The sequence below is a fragment of the Mobula birostris genome, chromosome 29 (genome assembly GCF_030028105.1).
Source record: "Mobula birostris isolate sMobBir1 chromosome 29, sMobBir1.hap1, whole genome shotgun sequence".
In the NCBI taxonomy this organism is placed as follows: Eukaryota; Metazoa; Chordata; class Chondrichthyes; order Myliobatiformes; family Myliobatidae; genus Mobula; species Mobula birostris.
Genome location: NC_092398.1, coordinates 2,849,887 through 2,868,206, shown reverse-complemented (window position 1 = coordinate 2,868,206; position 18,320 = coordinate 2,849,887). Strand labels below are relative to the sequence as shown.

The 18,320-nt window shown below is 46.9% G+C and overlaps 1 protein-coding gene across 7 annotated transcripts in view; it reads right to left on the bottom strand.

Annotated features, from left to right (window-relative positions):
- Positions 1–200: 200 nt before the first annotated feature.
- Positions 201–18,320, bottom strand: part of LOC140190134 (tyrosine-protein kinase Fyn-like) — a 298,385-nt gene continuing 280,265 nt past the window's right edge. For all 7 annotated transcript variants that reach the window (XM_072246641.1, XM_072246643.1, XM_072246644.1 and 4 more), the window contains 4 exons: positions 16,791–16,867; positions 12,557–12,710; positions 4,426–4,557; positions 201–2,002 (listed from right to left, as the gene is read on the bottom strand). In XM_072246641.1, the coding sequence (XP_072102742.1) occupies positions 1,794–2,002; positions 4,426–4,557; positions 12,557–12,710; positions 16,791–16,867 (572 nt within the window). In that variant the 3' untranslated portion in view covers positions 201–1,793. The remainder of the gene's footprint in view (positions 2,003–4,425; positions 4,558–12,556; positions 12,711–16,790; positions 16,868–18,320) is intronic.

Below are 18,320 nucleotides of genomic sequence, written 5' to 3'. Positions count from 1 at the left end.
AATTGGGTCTTCCCAAGGAACAGTCAGCTCTATCATGACCACCAGCGTCGAGGTTTCTGACAGAATGACCATGTCAGGCCTCAGGAATGGTGATGTGACAAAGTCAGGGAACTTGCAAGAGTGAGAAGGAAAGACTTAAACAAAAACAAAAATCCCCTCCACTTCTATTGGATTCTGATGGCCAAGACTAACTGCAAAAGTAACTTTAACATCTTTTTATTTTGTTGTAATTGGGTCAATTGTGAACACTCATAAAACAACAGATTTACATAATGTGCAACAGAAGCCATACAGTCCCACTCGGGTCAGAAAATCCACTAAAACAACGTTCTATTCGGGGACATGCGAAGGAATAATGTGGCTTCTAGAGCAAGCAGGAATTTAATCTTCGGTAATCTGCACAAGTAACAATGATAAAATAATTATCAGACTGGCAGTCGGCATCATGTTAAGTGGGTGAATAAAGCACTTAAATAATGCAAAATTAATCCTTCTGTAAAAGAGAGAGAGAAAAAAAAAATCAGTTCCTTTCCGCTCCAAAGCACTGCAAAGATTTGATCTGAACCTCACACTTCTCCTCCGTCTGCCTGATCTTCATCACTGAAGAACTGTCGGACTCAATTTGCAGCTCAGGAGGACGGTGTCGATTGACTGCAGGGCCAGACTGGGAGTTAGCTCACTGACGGATGCCCTCCCGCTGCTCCCGTTATGGCCGGATATTGGAGAGCACTGGGGTTTATAAAGATAGCCGGTGTATTTTCAAAAGTGCCACTTCTGAAAACTGAAGTATTGTCAGCCAGTTATGAAGTCCAACCATCATGGCAGTGATACCCTTAACTTTGCATTGTCTGTGGGTAAACTGATCTGCCCTACACAATAAAACCCAGTGTTTAAAAGTGGAACGATCGTTACCTTCAATCTCATGGTGACAGAGTGAATCACCTTTCTTGATTTACTCCCTGGGACCGTTCCTTTACACCAGACCCACATTTCAGCCTGGTAACCCCCTGCAGTTCACCTGCTGACAGGTGATGTCAGGCAGTGATTCAAACACTGTGGCCTCACACTGTCTTACATTTCACCCTTGTAAGTTATTCAATCTTCTTTCTCATCCTTCATCCTCAAACTACTGGCACTAAACAGGCTGCATTCACAGCCAAAGTCCAGGGTTAAAGTAGACAAGTTGGTGTTACATCACTGGAAAAAAAATGGTATCCATTTTAAATGTGTCTCATTTCCCATGGGCCTACAAAATTGTACAAATGAGAGAGTAAAATAGGTTTGGAATATAGCAAATCAAATACAAAAGCTCTGTGAGATATTAATTAGAAAGAAATTAGCCATTTTTTAGTCTGGTCCTATGCAACATTGTTAAGTAAGCATCGTAGGTCAGTAAATGCTTCCATGGTGTGCTAGGAAGCAATATTCCAAGTAAAGAGGTGACAGGCTGTGGGACAACTGCTGTGCACTGCATTCAGATCCAGGAGATCTTGATCTCAGTGTCTGGGCCCCAACACTCGTCAATAGCATGAGTGATTTTCTGTAACATTCACTCCAACCTCTCAAATGACACCTCTTCCCATGCATCTACTTTGCAGTGTCCACATCTGCCAGTTATGATCTGGGGTCTTGTTAATTTGTGCAAGAGATGGTCTCATTCTGGACGAGTCTCTCCAAGTTTTAGGCTGCAGTCCCATGAAAGCGAGTTCTCCATCACCCTCTGAACAGCTTGATCCACATGGTCAGGAATAGAGTTCGGCGTTGGTGAAGGAATGTTCCCACCGTCTCGGTGGCTACAGGTTCTCTCCGGGTTGGTACTGGGGCTCTGTGGCTGTGAAGTAGTCTTCCAGGAAGGACTGTAAGTACTCGAAGGTGTGTCTCTCCTCAGGGTCCTTCCTCCAGCACTGGACCATGAGTTCGTGAAGAGAGGCCGGGCACCCGCTTGGACACGGCATCCGATAACCCCGTTCCACCTGCTCCAAAACCTCACGATTGTTCATTCCTGGGGAGGGGGGAAGTAACGGGACAAAGAGGGTGAACAAAAGCCAAGGTGTCATAGAACATAGAACAGTACAGGCCTTTTGGCCCGCAATTTTAACCTACTCCAATATCAATATAACCCTTCCCACCTACTTGTCTTCCCTCTCACCTTGTTTTTCCTATCACCTGACAGTTTATTGTATTTTCCCTCCCCGTACTTTTTTACTCTGGCTTCTTCTCTCTTTCTTTCCATAAGACCATAAGACCATAAGACCATAAGACAAAGGAGTAGAAGTCAGCCATTCGGCCCATCAAGTCTGCTCCGCCATTTTATCATGAGCTGATCCATTCTCCCATTTAGTCCCACTCCCCCACCTTCTCACCATAACCTTTGATGCCCTGGCTACTCAGATACCTATCAATCTCTGCCTTAAATATACCCAATGACTTGGCCTCCACTGCTGCCTGTGGCAACAAATTCCATAGCTTCACCACCCTCTGTCTAAAAAGATTTCTTTGCATTTCTGTTCTGAATAGGGGCCCTTCAATCCGGGTAAGTCATGCCCTCTCGTATTAGACTCCCCCATCATGGGAAACAACTTTGCCACATCCACTCTGTCCATGCCTTTCAACATTCGAAATGTTTCTATGAGGTCTCCCCTCATTCTTCTAAACTCCAAAGAATACAGTCCAAGAGTGGACAAACGTTCCTCATATGTTAACCCTCTCATTCCCGGAATCATTCTAGTGAATCTTCTCTGTACCCTCTCCAACGTCAGCACATCCTTTCTTAAATAAAGAGACCAAAACTGCCCACAGTACTCCAAGTGAGGTCTCAACAGCGCCTTATAGAGCCTCAACATCACATCCCTGCTCCTATACTCTATTCCTCTAGGAATGAATGCCAACATTGCATTGGCCTTCTTCACCACCGACTCAACCTGGAGGTTCATTTCCAATTACAATGAAGGGTCTCAGCCCAAAATGTTGACTCTTTATTCTGTCCATACATGCTGCTGAACCTGCTGAGATCCTCCAGCATTTTGTGTGTGTTGCTCCTTCTTTCCCACTAGAATTAGAACACAGAACAGTATAGGCCCTTTGGCCCACAATGTCAGGCTGAGCTTTTAACCTACTCTAAGATCAATCTAACCTTTCCCTCCCACATAACCCTCCATAAGACCATAAGATATCGGAGCAGAATTAGGCCATTTGGCCCGTCGAGTCTGCTCCACCATATCATCATGGCTGATCCATTTCCCCTCTCAGCCCCAGTCTCCTGCCTTCCCTCAATATCCCTTCATGTCATGAGTAATCAAGAATCTATCAACCTCTGCTTTAAATATATGCAATGACTAAGCCTCTACAGTTGCCTGTGGCAACAAATTCCACAGATTCACCACTCTCTGCCTAAAGAACTTCTTCAATGGACGCCCATCTATTCTGAGGCTGCGCCCTCTGGTCCCAGGCTCTCCACCATAGGAAACATCCTCTCCACATCCACTTTATTGAGGCCTTTCAACATTCAATAGGTTTCAATAAGATCCCCCCTCATTCTTCTAAATTCCAGTGAGTAAAAACCCAGACCCATCAATTGTTCGTCATATATAACCCTTTCATTCCCGGAATCATTTTGATTCTGCTACAGAGGAGATTTACAAGGATGTTGCCTGGATTGGGGAGCATGCCTTATGAGAATAGGTGAGTGAACTTGGCCTTTTCTCCTTGGAGCGACGGAGGATGAGAGGTGACCTGATAGAGGTGTACAAGATAATGAGAGGCATTGATCGTGTGGATAGTCAGAGGCTTTTTCCCAGGGCTGAGATGGCTGGAACAAGAAGGCATAGTTTTAAGGTGTTTGGAAGCAGGTACAGAAGAGATGTCAGGGGTAAGTTTTTTAAGCAGAGAGTGGTGAGTGTGTGGAATGGGCTGCTGGCGAGGGTGGTGGAGGCGGAAACGATAGGGTCTTTTAAGAGACTCCTGGATAGCTACATGGATCTTAGAAAAATAGAGGGCTATGGGTAAAGCCTAGGTAGGTCTAAGGTAAGGTCATGTTCGGCACAGCTTGTGGGCCGAAGGGCTTGTATTGTGCTGTATGTTTTCTATGTTTCTATGAACTTCTTCTGAACCATCTCCAATGTCAACACATCCTTTTTTAAATAAGAGGCCCCAAACTGCTCACAATACTCCAAGTGAGACCTCACCAGTGCCTTATAAAGCCTCAGCAGTACATCCTAGCTTTTTTATGAAATGATAAGTTGGTGGGTTGCTGGGCGGTGGGGCTTGAAGGAGCCGAAGGGCCTATTCCACGCTGTATGTCCAAATTTTAAAAGTTACAAAATTAAACACTAGCGCCTCAGCAGACAGCAGTATGTGATAAGGTTTTATGGTACATCTTCAATTGCTTGGGGCTACCTTTGCGTGGGTGTGCTCTGTTGTTCTTACCTGGGTACGGAACCCTTCCCTTCGTAACCAGCTCAGTCAAGAGGATTCCGAACGACCAAACGTCGGACTTGATCGTAAACTTTCCATAAAGGGCTGCTTCGGGTGCCGTCCACTTTATAGGAAACTTTGCCCCTGTCAAGGAGAGCAGAGATAATCAGTCACTTGGCTTTGATCATGAACTTCAAAGTTCCAAGTAAATTTATTATCAAAGTACATGTATGTCATCATGTACAACCCTGAGATTCATTTTCTTGCGGGCACATTCAATACATCCATAATAGAATAATAACCATAATAAAATCAATGAAAGACCGCACCAGTGTGGGCGATCAACCAGAATGCAAAAGCCAACCAACTGTGCAAATACAAAAAGAAAGAAAGAAGTAATAATAATAAATAAATAAACAAGCAATAAATATCAAGAACATGAGATGAAGAATCCCTGAAAATGAGTCCATAGGTTGTAGAAACACTTCAGTGGTGGGGTGAGTGAAGTTATTCCCTTTGGTTCAAGAGCCCCTGATGGATAAGAGGCAGTAACTGCTCCTGGACCTGGTGGTGTGAATCCTGAGGCTCCTGTACCTTCTTGCTAATGGCAGCAGCGAGAAGAGAGCATGTCCTGGGTAGTGGGGGTCTTTGAAGCTGGATGCTACTCTCCTGCAACAATGTTTCATGTAGATTTGCTCGATGACGCGGATGGCTTTACCCGTGATGGGCTGGGCCATACCCATCACTTTTTGGAGAAATTTCTCAGTCGATCATTTATCATTCAGGACCCCCACTACCTGGTTCATGCCACTCCTCACTGCTACCATCAGGCAGGAGCTATGGAAAACTGATGTTCTACACCACCAGGTTCAGGAAAGTTATTACCCCTCAACCATCAGGTTATTAAACCAACCTGCACCATCCTAACCATACCTCAGCAACAGAACATTACAGACCACTTATCTTCCATTGTGTCTTTGTTCTTTATGCATTAAGGACTCTTGTTTTTGCATACTTTCACATTGTGGTATAACTTTAAGTACAATTTATTACTACATCACCGGCACCAGCCTCCCCACCATCAAGGACATTGATACAGGAATGTGCAGGAAAAGGACCAGTAACGTCATGAAAGATCCCACCCACTCTGCTCGTGGATTGTTTGTCCCATCGGGGACGAGACTGCGTAACAACCACACCAGGTCCACCAGACTCAAAAACAGTTACTTTCCCCAAGCAGTACAGCTGATTAACCCACTAACCTACCCCTCCACACCCCCAACCACCACTACTTGATCATTTCCTGTCAGGGTCACCTTATGTACAGACACTCCTGTGCCTAGTAGCAACTTATGGACCTATAATCAATCTATCTACATAAGCTATCCTTTGGGTGATGGGGTGGAGATATGTCTCTACCAAAGGAAGTGTAAAGTATTTCTTCTTGGGCAAGGTGTGGCACCTGCTTAGCCCTTCCCCCCCCACCACCAACCATCAGGGTCACGTGAAGCCATGGGAGCAGGTGGTGGATGGTCGTACGAGCAGCTGGTGCACATCACAAGTCCTGGTTATGCAACCACTGACAACAGGGCAGACAATCTCTGAAGAGTATTGATAATGGCTGGGGTCACCTGTCTTCTAAAGACACTGCCCAGAAGAAGGCAATGGCAAACCACTTCTGTAGAAAAAATTGCCAAGAACAATCACGGTCAAGACCACGATCGCCCGCATGATCTTGTACTTTGAATATTAAGACCACGATATATAACGGTTTCCTAGACCAAATGAGGTCTATCCAGATGCACCGTGACTTGCCCTATTTCATCTGTCATGTGCCAAGTCATGTGACATGGGTGGTCATGGTCTTTCCATGCCCATGATTTTTCTTCGGAAGTGGTTTGTCATTGCCTTCTTCGGGGCAGTGTCTTTAAGAGATGGGTGACCCCAGTCGATATCAATACTCTGCAGAGTTGCAAATGCAGCCCAGTCCATCTCAGAAAACGACCCGTCTTCCATTCACTCTCCCTACAGCATTCCCGCTGTCTTGGGAAAGAAGCCCACATAATATCCATAGACACATAAGATATGGTCTCGGCTATTTAGCCCATCAAATCTGTTCCGGCTGATCCATTTTCCCTCTCAGCCCCAATCTCCTGCCTTCTCCCTGGATCCCTTCGTTCCCTGACTAATCAAGAACCTATGAACATCGGCCTTAAATACACCCAACGACTTGGCTGCCGCCACTATCCTTGGCAACGAATTCCACAGATTCGCCACCGTCTGGCTAAAGAAATTCCTCCTTGTCTTGGTTCTAAACGGACTCCTCTACGTTCTCTGGTCTTTGCCTTCCTCTGGTCTGAGACTCTCCTGCCATAAGAAACATCCTCTCCACATCTACATTGTCAAGGCATTTCAACTTTACATAAGTTTCAATGGGATCCTACCTGATTCTTCTGAAATTCAGTGAATACAATCCTAGAGCCATCAAACGCTCTTCACGTGACAAGCCTTTCAATCCCTGAATCATTTTTGTGAAGCTCCTTTGAACCCTCTCCAATGCCAGCACATCCTTTCTTAGATAAGGGACTCAAAACTGCTCACAATTCTCCAAGCTTGGCCTCATCAGTGCTTTATAAAGCCTCAACATTACATCCTTGATTTATATTCTAATCCTCTCGAAATGAATGCAAATATTGCATTTGCCTTCCTCACCACCGAGTCAACCTGCAAATTAGCTTTTAGGGAGTCCTGCTTGATGACCCCCAAGACCCTTTGCATCTCAGATTTTTGAATTTTCTCTCCAATTAGAAAAAGTCTGCACTTTTATTTCTTCTACCAAAGTGCATGGCCATGCAGTTTCCAACACTGTATTCCATCTGCCACTTTGCTGTCTAATCTGTGCAAGTTTTTCTGGAGCCTCTCTGTGTTTTATCCATATCTATGGGCTTGTGATGCTGCTTTTCAGTGCACTGTCCCTCACCGTATCTGTGCACATGACAATAAACTGAACTTCACTAGATTTGTTTTAAACGGGACCAGGATTGCCAATGACGTTCCGGCAGCATCCTTGTCTGCTGCAGAAATGCGAGAGAATGCACTTTGGTATCCGAAGAAAAGACTCAACATGTCATTGAGCCTTTCAAATCTGTCGGAGTGCAGAAGGGTTACAGCAATTAACGTCAGTCAACAGCCTACAGGAACAGAGGTGCGCACTTCAACCACGTAAAGAGCACAAAACCTCAGCGTGACTCCAGTTTCAGCTACGACTTCAGGGGTGCATTTTAACTCAGAAGTATAAAGCCTCTGCCCGTGATTCCCAGCACATGTACTGAAAGAAACGCCCTGAGTCTGCAACAGCAGTTCAAATGCGCAGGAGCGTAAGAAGCTGCTGAGAGTAGTGGACTCTGCCCAGCACATGGTGGGCACATCACATCCACCATCAACACACATCACAGTTGCTGGTGAACGCAGCAGGCCAGGCAGCATCTCTAGGAAGAGGTTCAGTCGACGTTTCAGGCCGAGACCCTGACATGTGTTGCTTGAATTTCCAGCATCTGCAGAATTCCTGTTGTTTGCGTTTTTACATCCACCATCAGTTGTGTCTCAAAGTAAATTTTAATATTCACAGTACATATATGTCACCATAGACAACCCTGAGATTCATTTTCCTGTGGGCATACTCAGCAAAGCTATAGAGTAGTAACTATAACAGGATCAGTGAAAGAGCAACCAGAGTGCAGAAGACAACAAACTGTGCAAATGCAAATATAAATAAATAGCAATAAATAATGAGAAAATGAAATAACAAGATAAAGAGCCCTTGAAGTGAGATCACTGGTTGTGGGAACATCTCAATGGATGGACAAGTGAGTGTAGTTAACCCCTTTTGTTCAAGAGCCTGATGGTTGAGGGGTAGAACACACCGCCTCCAGAAAGTAACTGCCATCATTTTGTGTGTGATGCTCATCGGTTCCAGCATCTGTAGAATCTCCTGTGTTTAGGATGTGCATTTGATATTTTTAATATTAATAAAGATAGTAGTTTAACCCTTGACTTCCTCCAGAGAAGAACAAGGGCATCTGACGCACGGGAACACCATCCTGACTTGGGAATAAGCCATCGGTTCTTCACCATCAATAAATCCGCGATTGGGAACTCCCTCCCTGAGGACACACCAAGAGCAATTCCACCAGATAGGCGGCAATGGCTCAGGCCAGGAACTCACCTACAGCAGTTAGGGACGGGAGATGAGTACTGCCATTCCTCCTGGCTCCCACATTTCATGAGCGTTTGATGGGTCTTCATTGAAACCGATGGAATGGTGAAAGGCCTAGACTGGGTGTGGAGGGAGTGTTTCCTAGTCCTACAGTGGGTGAGTTTAGGATCAGAGGGCACAGCCTCACGATAGAAGGACCTCCCTTCGTTTAATGTGGTGCAGTGTGGAATAGGCCCTTCGTCCCTTCGAGCCACATCACCCAACAACCCCCAATTTAACCCTTGCCTAATCATGGGAAAATTTATGACCAATTAACCTATCAAGTGGTCGGTCTTTGGACCTTGGGAGGAAACCGGAGCACCCGGAGGAAACCCACACGGTCACGGGGAGAACGTACAAACTCCTTACAGGCTGCAGTGGGAATTGAACCCGGGTTGCCAGCACTGTAAAGCGTTGTGCTAACCACCACTGTGCTATAATGCCACCTTCAGAACAGAGATGAGGAGAATTCCTTTCTCTAGGTCAATGTGTGGAATATATTGCCACAGAGGCCAGTGGAGCCCAAGTCATTGGGTATAGGTAAAGCAGTAGCTGATAGGTTCTTGGTGAATCAGGGTGTCAAGGGTTATGGGGAGAAGGCAAATGATGGATAATGGAGCAGACTATGGGCTGAATGGCCTAATTCTGCCCCTTTGTCTTATGGTCTAATGGTAAATGAGAAACTAATTTTCCACTTCATTCTCCACAACTTCTGCCATCTCCAAAGGGATCCTACCACTAAACACAGCTTTACCTCCCCCCACTCCACTTTCTGCAGGGATCGCTCCCTCCACGATTCCCTCGACAATTCACCCCTCCACACTGATCTCCCGCCCGGCACTTATCCCTGCAAGTGGTCTAAGTGCTACACCTGACAGTTCACCTCCTCCCTCACCTCCATTCGGGGCCTCAAACAGTCCTTCCGGGTGAGGCAACACTCACCTGCGTATCTGCTGGGGTTGTCTATTGTGTCTGGAGCTCCTGATGCAGCCTCCTCTACATTGGTGAAACCCAGGGTAAATTGGGGGACCTCCGCACCATCTGCCAAAAGCGTATCTTCCCGGTGCCAAACATTTTAACCCCCAGTCCCATTCCTGCTCCAGCATGTCAGCCCATGGCCTCCTCTTGTTCCAAGATGAAGCCACCCTTATGGTGGAGGAGCAACACTTTATACTCTGTCTGGGTAGCTTCCAGCCTGATGGCATGGATATGAATATTTCTCCTTCTGGTAAAAATAAATTTCCTTCTGGCTCCCCTCTACTCCTCATTCTGACTCCATACCTCTTCTCACCTGCCTATCACCTCCCCCTGGGTCCCCTCCTCCTTCCCTTTCTCCAATGATCCACTCTGCTCTCCAGTCAGATTCCTTCCTCTCCAACCCTTGACCTTTCCCACTCACCTGGCTTCACCTTTCACCTTCCAGCTATCCTCCTTCCCCTCCCCCCCACCTTTTCATTCTAGCATCTTCCCTCTTCCTTTCCAGTCCTGAAGAAGGGACTCAGCCCGAACCATCGACTGTTTGTTCCTTTCCATAGGTGCTGCCTGATCTGCTGAGTTCCTCCAGTGTGCTGCTTTGAACAAAACCCAACTCCTACCAGCCAGGTTACAGTAAACTCGCCACCTATGCGCTATTTATCTGCAACAAAGTCAACTTCCCAATGATAAAGTGAAGATTGATAAATAGAGGCTGGCCATTGTTCTTTTAATAAATCATTCTTGCTGGAAATATTTCTACATGAATATCCCTCTAAAAGTAACACACAAAATGCTGGAGGAACTCAGCAGGTCAGGCAGCGTGGAGGGGAATAAACAGTCGACATTTCGGGCCGAGACTCGTCTTGAGGACTGGAAAGGAAGGGGGAAGGAGCTAGAATAAGAAGCTGGGGGAAGGGGATGGAGTACAAGCCGGCAGGTGATAGGTGAAGCCAGATGAAGGGGGAAGGTGGGTGGGGGGGGGAAGGAGGATGAACTAAGAAGCTGGGAGATGATAGGTGGAAAAGGTAAAGGGCTGAAGAAAAGGGAATCTGACAGGCGAGGAGTGTGGACCATGGGAGAAAGGGAAGAAGGAGGGGGCACCAGGGGAAGGTGATGGTCGGGTGAGGAGAAGAGAAGGGGTGAGAGGGGAGCCAGAATGGGGAATGTTAAAAGAGAGAAGGGGGTGGGGGTAGAAATTACAGGAAGTTAGACAGATCAATGTCCAAAGCACTGTAATAGCACTTCAGTGGTGAATTGTAACCAGGAACATGGGTTGTTATGGTTACAATGACATGTGTATCAAATAATTACCTCAGTAAAGTTTATACTGTTTGAGGAAATGATATGAAAGAAGTCATCAAGTCAATAATTCACCAGCAAGCACAGGAAGAGGTCAGAGAGGTAGATTTTCAGCAACAAAACTTGTCACTCTCTCTTCCTAGTCCAACTTATTTATTTGGTTACGGCCCTTCTGGCCCAGCTAGCCTGCATCATCCAATAGCAACCATTTGACCAATTAACTTACTCGCCTTTATGTCTTTGGATTGTAAATAGATAAATAGAGTCAAGAACTTAAGATGAAGAGTCCTTGAAAGTGAGTCCAGACTTTGCGGGAACATTTCAGTGAAGGGGGGCCGAGTGAAGTTGATTGAAGTCTGATTCAGGAGCCTGATGGCTGAGGGGTAATGATCGTTCCTGATCCTGGTGGTGTGAATCCTAAGGCTTCTGTATCTCCTTCCTGATGGCAGCAGTGAGAAGAGAGCGTGTCCTGGGTGTCGGGGGTCCCTGACGATGGACGCTGCCTTCCTGCAGCAACACTTCATGTAGATGCGCTCAGTGGCAGGGAGGGCTTCTCCTGTGACGGACTGGGCGGCATCCAGCACTTTTTGAGGACTTTCCATTCAAGGGCATTGGTGGCCATACCAGGCCATAAAGCAACCTGTCAATATATTCTCCATCACACATCGATAGAAATTTGCTAATGTTTTAGATGCCATGTCGAACCTACACAATCTTCAAAGGGAGTAGAGACACTGTGCTTAGGTGCTGAACCCAGATCAGATCCTCCAAAATGATAACACTGAGGAATTTAAAGTTGACCCTCTCCATCTCTGATTCTCCATTGAGAATTGGCTGGTAGACCTCCGGTTTCCCCTCCTGAGGCCATTAACAGCTCCTTGGTCTAGCTGATATTGAGTGAGAGGTTGTGGCTGGTGCTGAAATGCATCCTAGGATGTGATGGGACACATCATCAGTGATGTAACCTGGGGTCATCTGGTGTGTTTCAGGACTTTCAACATCAGACGCCCTCGCCCCGGTGACCCAGCCAGGGTTAATCAGGCCCCGGCTTGTGTCCCAGCAGCACTGGCCCACGGGTCACACGTCTTGATCCACAGACATCTGGAGGCTCGATCAGCAGTCTCTGTGACGGTCCCGATAGCTCTTTTCTTTGCGGCTGCCACAATGCCAAGGAGGGAGTAGATTCTGCAGGGCAGGCAGCCGGCAAAACCTCCACACTCCACCTCTACAGGCTCACATCGTGCCCGCCACCCTCGTCCCTGGCACTGCTCTACCAGCCGCTGGCACTTGCCTTTGTTACAGTCAAATGCCTCCACAGTCCGGTCTTCCCAAGGCACTGTCAGTTCTACCATGACCACCTTCTTCGAGGTTTCTGACAGAACAACCACGTCAGGCCTCGGTGATGATGACGCGATGAAGTTAGGGAATTTTAGTTGCTTGCCAAGACTGACTTTCAGTTGCCAGACAGACGCCGTGACGAGCAAGCCTGCTGGAGACCTGGGCCGAGGGTGCGGCTGGTTCTCCAGCTTTGACAAAGCTGACATTGAGCGAGAGGTTTCTGTGGCACACCGACCAAAGTCCGAGCGCACTCACAAATCCGCCAGAACACGTTACCTTGTCGGGCTGTGTATTCATTGTCTTCAATGAGCCTCGCTAATCCAAAATCCGCGATCTTGCACACGAGGTTTTCCCCGACAAGTATATTGGCAGCCCTCAGATCTCGGTGAATGTAATTCATCCGCTCGATGTAGGCCATCCCTGCTGCAATCTGAGTGCAAGAAGAGAAACACAGGAATTACTAAAGAAGCAGCACTTAGCGAAACATCCCAAAGATCAAATAAATCACAGTGATCACAGGGGGTGAGCAGAAAGGTCAGTTTGTAATGTGATCATTTTGGAACTAATTGTAGAGGGGTTCTTAAAACGAGCACGCCATTCCGATGGCTTGTGTGGTACGGACAGATACCCTCTTCACAGCTGGGAGTTGGATTTCAGTTCTACCCAGTCTAATGGTTTTAACGTCTCTACATTTGTCTCTGTCTGTTTCCTTTCGGATGGTTCTCCCAAGGAAAATCATTCGGAAGTGCTGGGAATTACCACTGTGATAACTCACTCCAAGATACTGTGCAGGAAGTTACAGTACTGTACAAAATTCTTAGGCGCACACATTCTTTTTCTCTCTCTCCTTTTTCTCCCTCTGTCCTTCTCACTATACCTCTTGCCCACCCTCTGGGTTTTTTCCCCCCTCCCTCTTTTCTTTCTCCCTGGGCCTCCTGTCCCATGATCCTCTCATATCCCTTTTGCCAATCACCTGTCCAGCTCTTGGCTCCATCCCTCCCCCTCCTGTCTTCTCCTATTATTTCAGATCTCCCCCTCCCCCTCTCAAATCTCTCACTAGCTCTTCCTTCAGTTAGTCCTGACGAAGGGTCTCGGCCCAAAACATCGACTGTACCTCTTCCTAGAGATGCTGCCTGGCCTCCTGCGTTCACCAGCAACTTTGATGTGTATTCATCTTTCTTTGCTCAGTATTTGATTGAATCACTGCTCTCAGCTATTACAGCCAGTAATCTTTTTAGATAAGTCTCCATTCGCTTTGCACAAGGCGATGGAGCAAAATTTGCCCATTCCACCTTGCAAAATTGCTCAAGCTGTGCCAGGTTAGTTGGGGAATGGCAGTGGACAGCAACCTTGGGGACTTGCCAGAGATGTTCGATCGGGTTAAGGTCAGGACTCTGACTGGGTCACTCAGGGACATGGGTTTTCTTCATTTGAAGCCACTCCATGGTTTCTCTGACAGTGTGCTCTGGGTCATCGTTCTGCTGAAAGACAACCTCCTCCCCAGGTTAGGCTTTCTGGCAGAGGCTAGCAGGTTTTATCCAGGGTCTCTCTGTATTCAGCAGCGTTCATCTTCTCGTTAATCCTGACCAGATTTCCAGTCCCTGCTGCTGAAAAGCATCTCCACAGCATGATGCTACCTCCACCACACTTTACAGTAGGGTTGGTGCTCCTGGCTATTGCGCAGTATTAGATTTATGCCAAATATGCCAATTAGTGTTGAGGTCAAAAATATTCAATTTCAATCTCATCCGGCCACACGACCTTCTTCTACATTTTTTCAGTGTCTCCTAAGTGATGCTTTGTAAAGTCTTTATAGGTAAGCACATGCTCTTTTTTTTACCGGTACGTTTGGTATCCACTGCCGTTCCCCAGCTAACTTGGCACAGCTTGAGCAGTTTTGAAAGGAATGGGCAAATCTTGTTTCATCACGTTGTGCAAAGCGAATGGAGACCTATCCAAAAAGATTGCAGGCTGTAATAGCTGCGAGAGGTGGTTCAACCAAATACTGAAGAAACGGGGATGAATACTTTTGAACTGCTGATGTTTCAGTTTTTGAATTTTTAGTTTTTTAAACTTTACAATTTTCCCTGTTTTGGGGGGCTGTACTGTGAAAAGGGAGCATGGGATTCACAAATAAAAATTCTCAGTTAAATCAATCAAAATCCCTGGTTGTAATACTCATTTATGTGAGCAAAGGGTTGGGTCTGAATGCTTTTACAAGGCACTGTATATTGACAGGGACATAAGGAATATTTGGACTTCATTTATTCATAAGATACATTAATGATTTACATAATGGAATCAAATGTCACATTTCAAAGTTTGCCACTGACGCAAATCTGGGTGGGATTCTGAACTTTCATTTTGAGATACAGTGCGGAACAGGCTCTTCCAGTGCGGAACAGGCCCTTCCAGCGTGGAACAGGCCCTTCCAGCGCGGAACAGGCCCTTCCAGCGCGGAACAGGCCCTTCCAGCGCGGAACAGGCCCTTCCAGCCTGGAACTGGCCCTTCCAGCGTGACACAGGCCGTTCCAGCGCGGAACAGGCTCTTGCAGCGTGGAACAGGCCCTTCAAGCGTGACAGGCTCTTCCAGCGGCGAACAGGCCCTTCTAGCGCGAAACAGGACCTTCCAGCGTGGAACAGGCCCTTCCAATGCGAAACAGGCCCTTCCAATGCGAAACAGGCCCTTCCAGCGCGAAACAGGCCCTTCCAGCGCGAAACAGGCCCTTCCAGCGCGAAACAGGCCATTCCAGTGTGAAACAGGCCCTTCCAGTGCAGAACAGGCCCTTCCGTGTGAAACAGGCCCTTCCAGTCTGCTAAGCTGCACCACCCAGCAGCCCACCTATTTAACCCTCGCCTAACCTCAGTACAACTTACAATGACCAATTAACCTACTAACTGGTACATCTTCGGGCTGTGGGAGCAAGCTGGAGCACTCAGAAGAACCCCACACGCACGCGGGAAGAAACGTCCAAACTTGCTTACAGGGATCGCCGGAACTGAACTCCGACCTTCAGCGCCCTGTCATAGCGTCACGCTAACCGCTACACTACTCTGGCGCAAGGAGCTTTAAAAATGACTTCCACAGAGTAACGCACACAGGATACTGGAGTTGCTCAGCAGGTCAGGCAGCATCTATGGTGAGGAACAAACAGTTGCTGTTTCAGGCTGAGACCCTGAACTGGGACTGGAAATATGCATTTATTGAGATGGAGTGCAGAGAAGGCCCTTCTGGCCGTTCGAGCCGTGCCACCCAGCTATCCCTCTGTTTAACCCCAGCCTAACCACAGGACAATTTACAATGCCCAATGAACCTATGAACTGGTACGTCTTTGGACTGTGGGAGGAAACCGGAGCACCCGGAGGAAATCCACGTGGTCACGGGGAGAACGTACAAACTCCTTAAAGGCAGCGGCGGGAATTGAACCTGGGTCTCCTGTTCTGTAAAGCAAAGCGCTAACCGCTAGGCTATCGGACCACTTAATTTGTTCAAGGAAGAGTTTGTATTGGCATGACACTTTTAATAGCAAGTGAAATATTACTGAAATGAACCCGATTCCGTAACGTCGGAATTACATTAGAGCACTAAGTGCAAAGCCGCTCTGCTACCACGCCGAGAGGGGAGAGGAGCCGAGGGGGGAGGAGGAGGAGTACAAGATGCCGGGTGGATTGAGTGAGTGGGCACATGACGGGACAGATAGAGGAGAATGTGGGTAAACATGACGACAAGTTGAAATGCTGAAAACTCCAACAGCCCACCGCATTGTGGCGTAGTGGCTAGCACGCTACCAGTAGGTCGGGGGATTGGTGGGCACGGCTGGAAGGCCGGAGGGGCCTATTCTCTGCGGCATCTCTACAAACAAATACATCTGCTTGGATGGAACAGAATCAGAAACAGGTTTAGTGTGTTGTGAAATTTGTCTTTGTGGCAGCCGTACAATGCAATACATCATCATAGAGAAAACATGTATTACAGGACGTATACATATATTAAATAGTTAAATTTAGCAAGTTGGGTGGGTGAGACTACAACCTGAGGTCAGGGGTTAAGGTTGAAAGGTGAAAAGTTTAAGGGGAACATGAGGGAAAACTTCTTTGTGTGGAATGAGCTGCCAGCACAAGTGGTGCACACAAGCTCTATTTCAACATTTACGAGAAGTTTGGATGGGTACATGGATGGTAGGGGTATGGAGGGCTATGGTCCCAGTGCAGGTCGATGGGAGTAGGCAGATTAAATGGTTTCAGCATGGACTAGATGGGCCAAAGAGCCTGTTTCTGCACTGTAGTTGTCCATGTCTTTAAAATAGTGTAGAAAGAGAAAAGAAGAGTAGAGAGGCTGCGTTCATGGGTTCAACGTCCATTCAGAAATCTGAAGGCAGAGGGGAAGAAGCTGTTCCTGAGGCTACTCCGGTAAAACCTGCTTCTGGATACGAAGGCACACAGCCCCACTGCGGTGATACACACCGCCACCCGAGTGAAAGCAAACCGATACGAAAGCCATCCCTCGTACCTGTGCTGCCATATCGACCAGCTGCGGCAGTTTTAATATCCTCCCATCGCCATCCTTTAGGAAATCAAGCAAACTCCCTGGAAAGGAAAGAAGACGACTTATCAAAACTTAAACTTACGACATAAATCAGGATTTCGGTCTCTTCCTCCAACAGCCTGACTATCACTAAGCTGGGCTGGATTTCAATGCACTTGGGTAGTCTCTCTTTAAGTACCATTGGCACAGATCTACCAGAGCTGTTATGCCTGAAGACGGAAGGAAGCATTGATGTGCAGACGTTAGATACCACTGCTCTTGTTAAGGGTCCACATCATTAGAGATCAAACACAGAGAGAGGTCAGAAATGACCTCACGGACTCTGAAACCCTCAGGACAATTTCCCTAGTGTTTGATTTACCATGGAATCCTCTCAGGTACCAGACGTAGACCCAGTGCAGCCCTCTCCACCACTTGACCCTCCCCCCCCAGCTCTGTTTATCTTCTCAAATTATATGGTTGTTTTTCGAGGGCATGTTATACACACTCAGCAGTCCTGCAGAGGTGGTTAGTGCTTGTAGGAACAATTTTATATTCAGTCAGCCTCTAAATTATTCATGGCTCACTGCAATAGCTGAAAGCTGAGGAGTTTCCCACTGCAATATCTTAAAAAGAAACTGTGCCCTACAATGACAGAGTTCCTCACAGAGCTTGTAACATCACACTGGGTGTGGCTCGGGCTTATTTTTCTTCCCTTTGCAAGACCAATAGATATTCCTTTCGGAAGGAACAGCCATTGCTCCATTTTTAGTTGTTGAGATGGTAGGGCACATCTGGAGAACCATGTTGTTTACAGCCTCAGTTCCTGCTGGGTCTCCACTGCCTTCCTGTCTGTGTCATTTACTCTGGTAAACGGATGGTGAGAGCTCAGTGCTGACAGCCTTCCTTCTGATCACTGCCGGGAAGGAGTCTGTGAACGGCCTATAGCTCTGACAGGGGGGGTGTCCCTCTCTTTCGATGAGAGTCGGCGATATTGGAGGATGGCATCGTGGTTCTGTGTCTATGGATTGCACTGTTGTATTTATGGACAGTGGACTTTTTCAGACTTATGGTTTTATATTCCGTGATTTTTTTTTAATCGCTCGTTTCTTCTCTGTTCCGTTTTCAGAGGGGAGGGTGTTTAGGGATTGGTGCCCTGTTAGTTTTTTGTGTGGGGGATGGATTGTTTTTTTGGGCGTCAGTGTTCTTGTTCCATTTTTTGTGCAGGAGGAGGGAGGTTTCGGGGGTCGATGGTCAGGATGCTGGGGGCATGTTTCATATTTCTCTCTGAATGACTTTCATGCTCTTTGTTTCATGGCTATCTGGAGAAGACAAATTTCAGAGTTGTACACGGCTACATGCTTTGATAATAAATGAAACTTTGAAACTCCCTTTGTTCCTGCTGATGGGAGACACAAGTGGGTCTCCATTGCCTTCCTGTCTGTTGCTCCCTTCTTCACTTTCCAACATTTTTATGGATTATATTCATTAACACATAATTAATTACGAAGTACG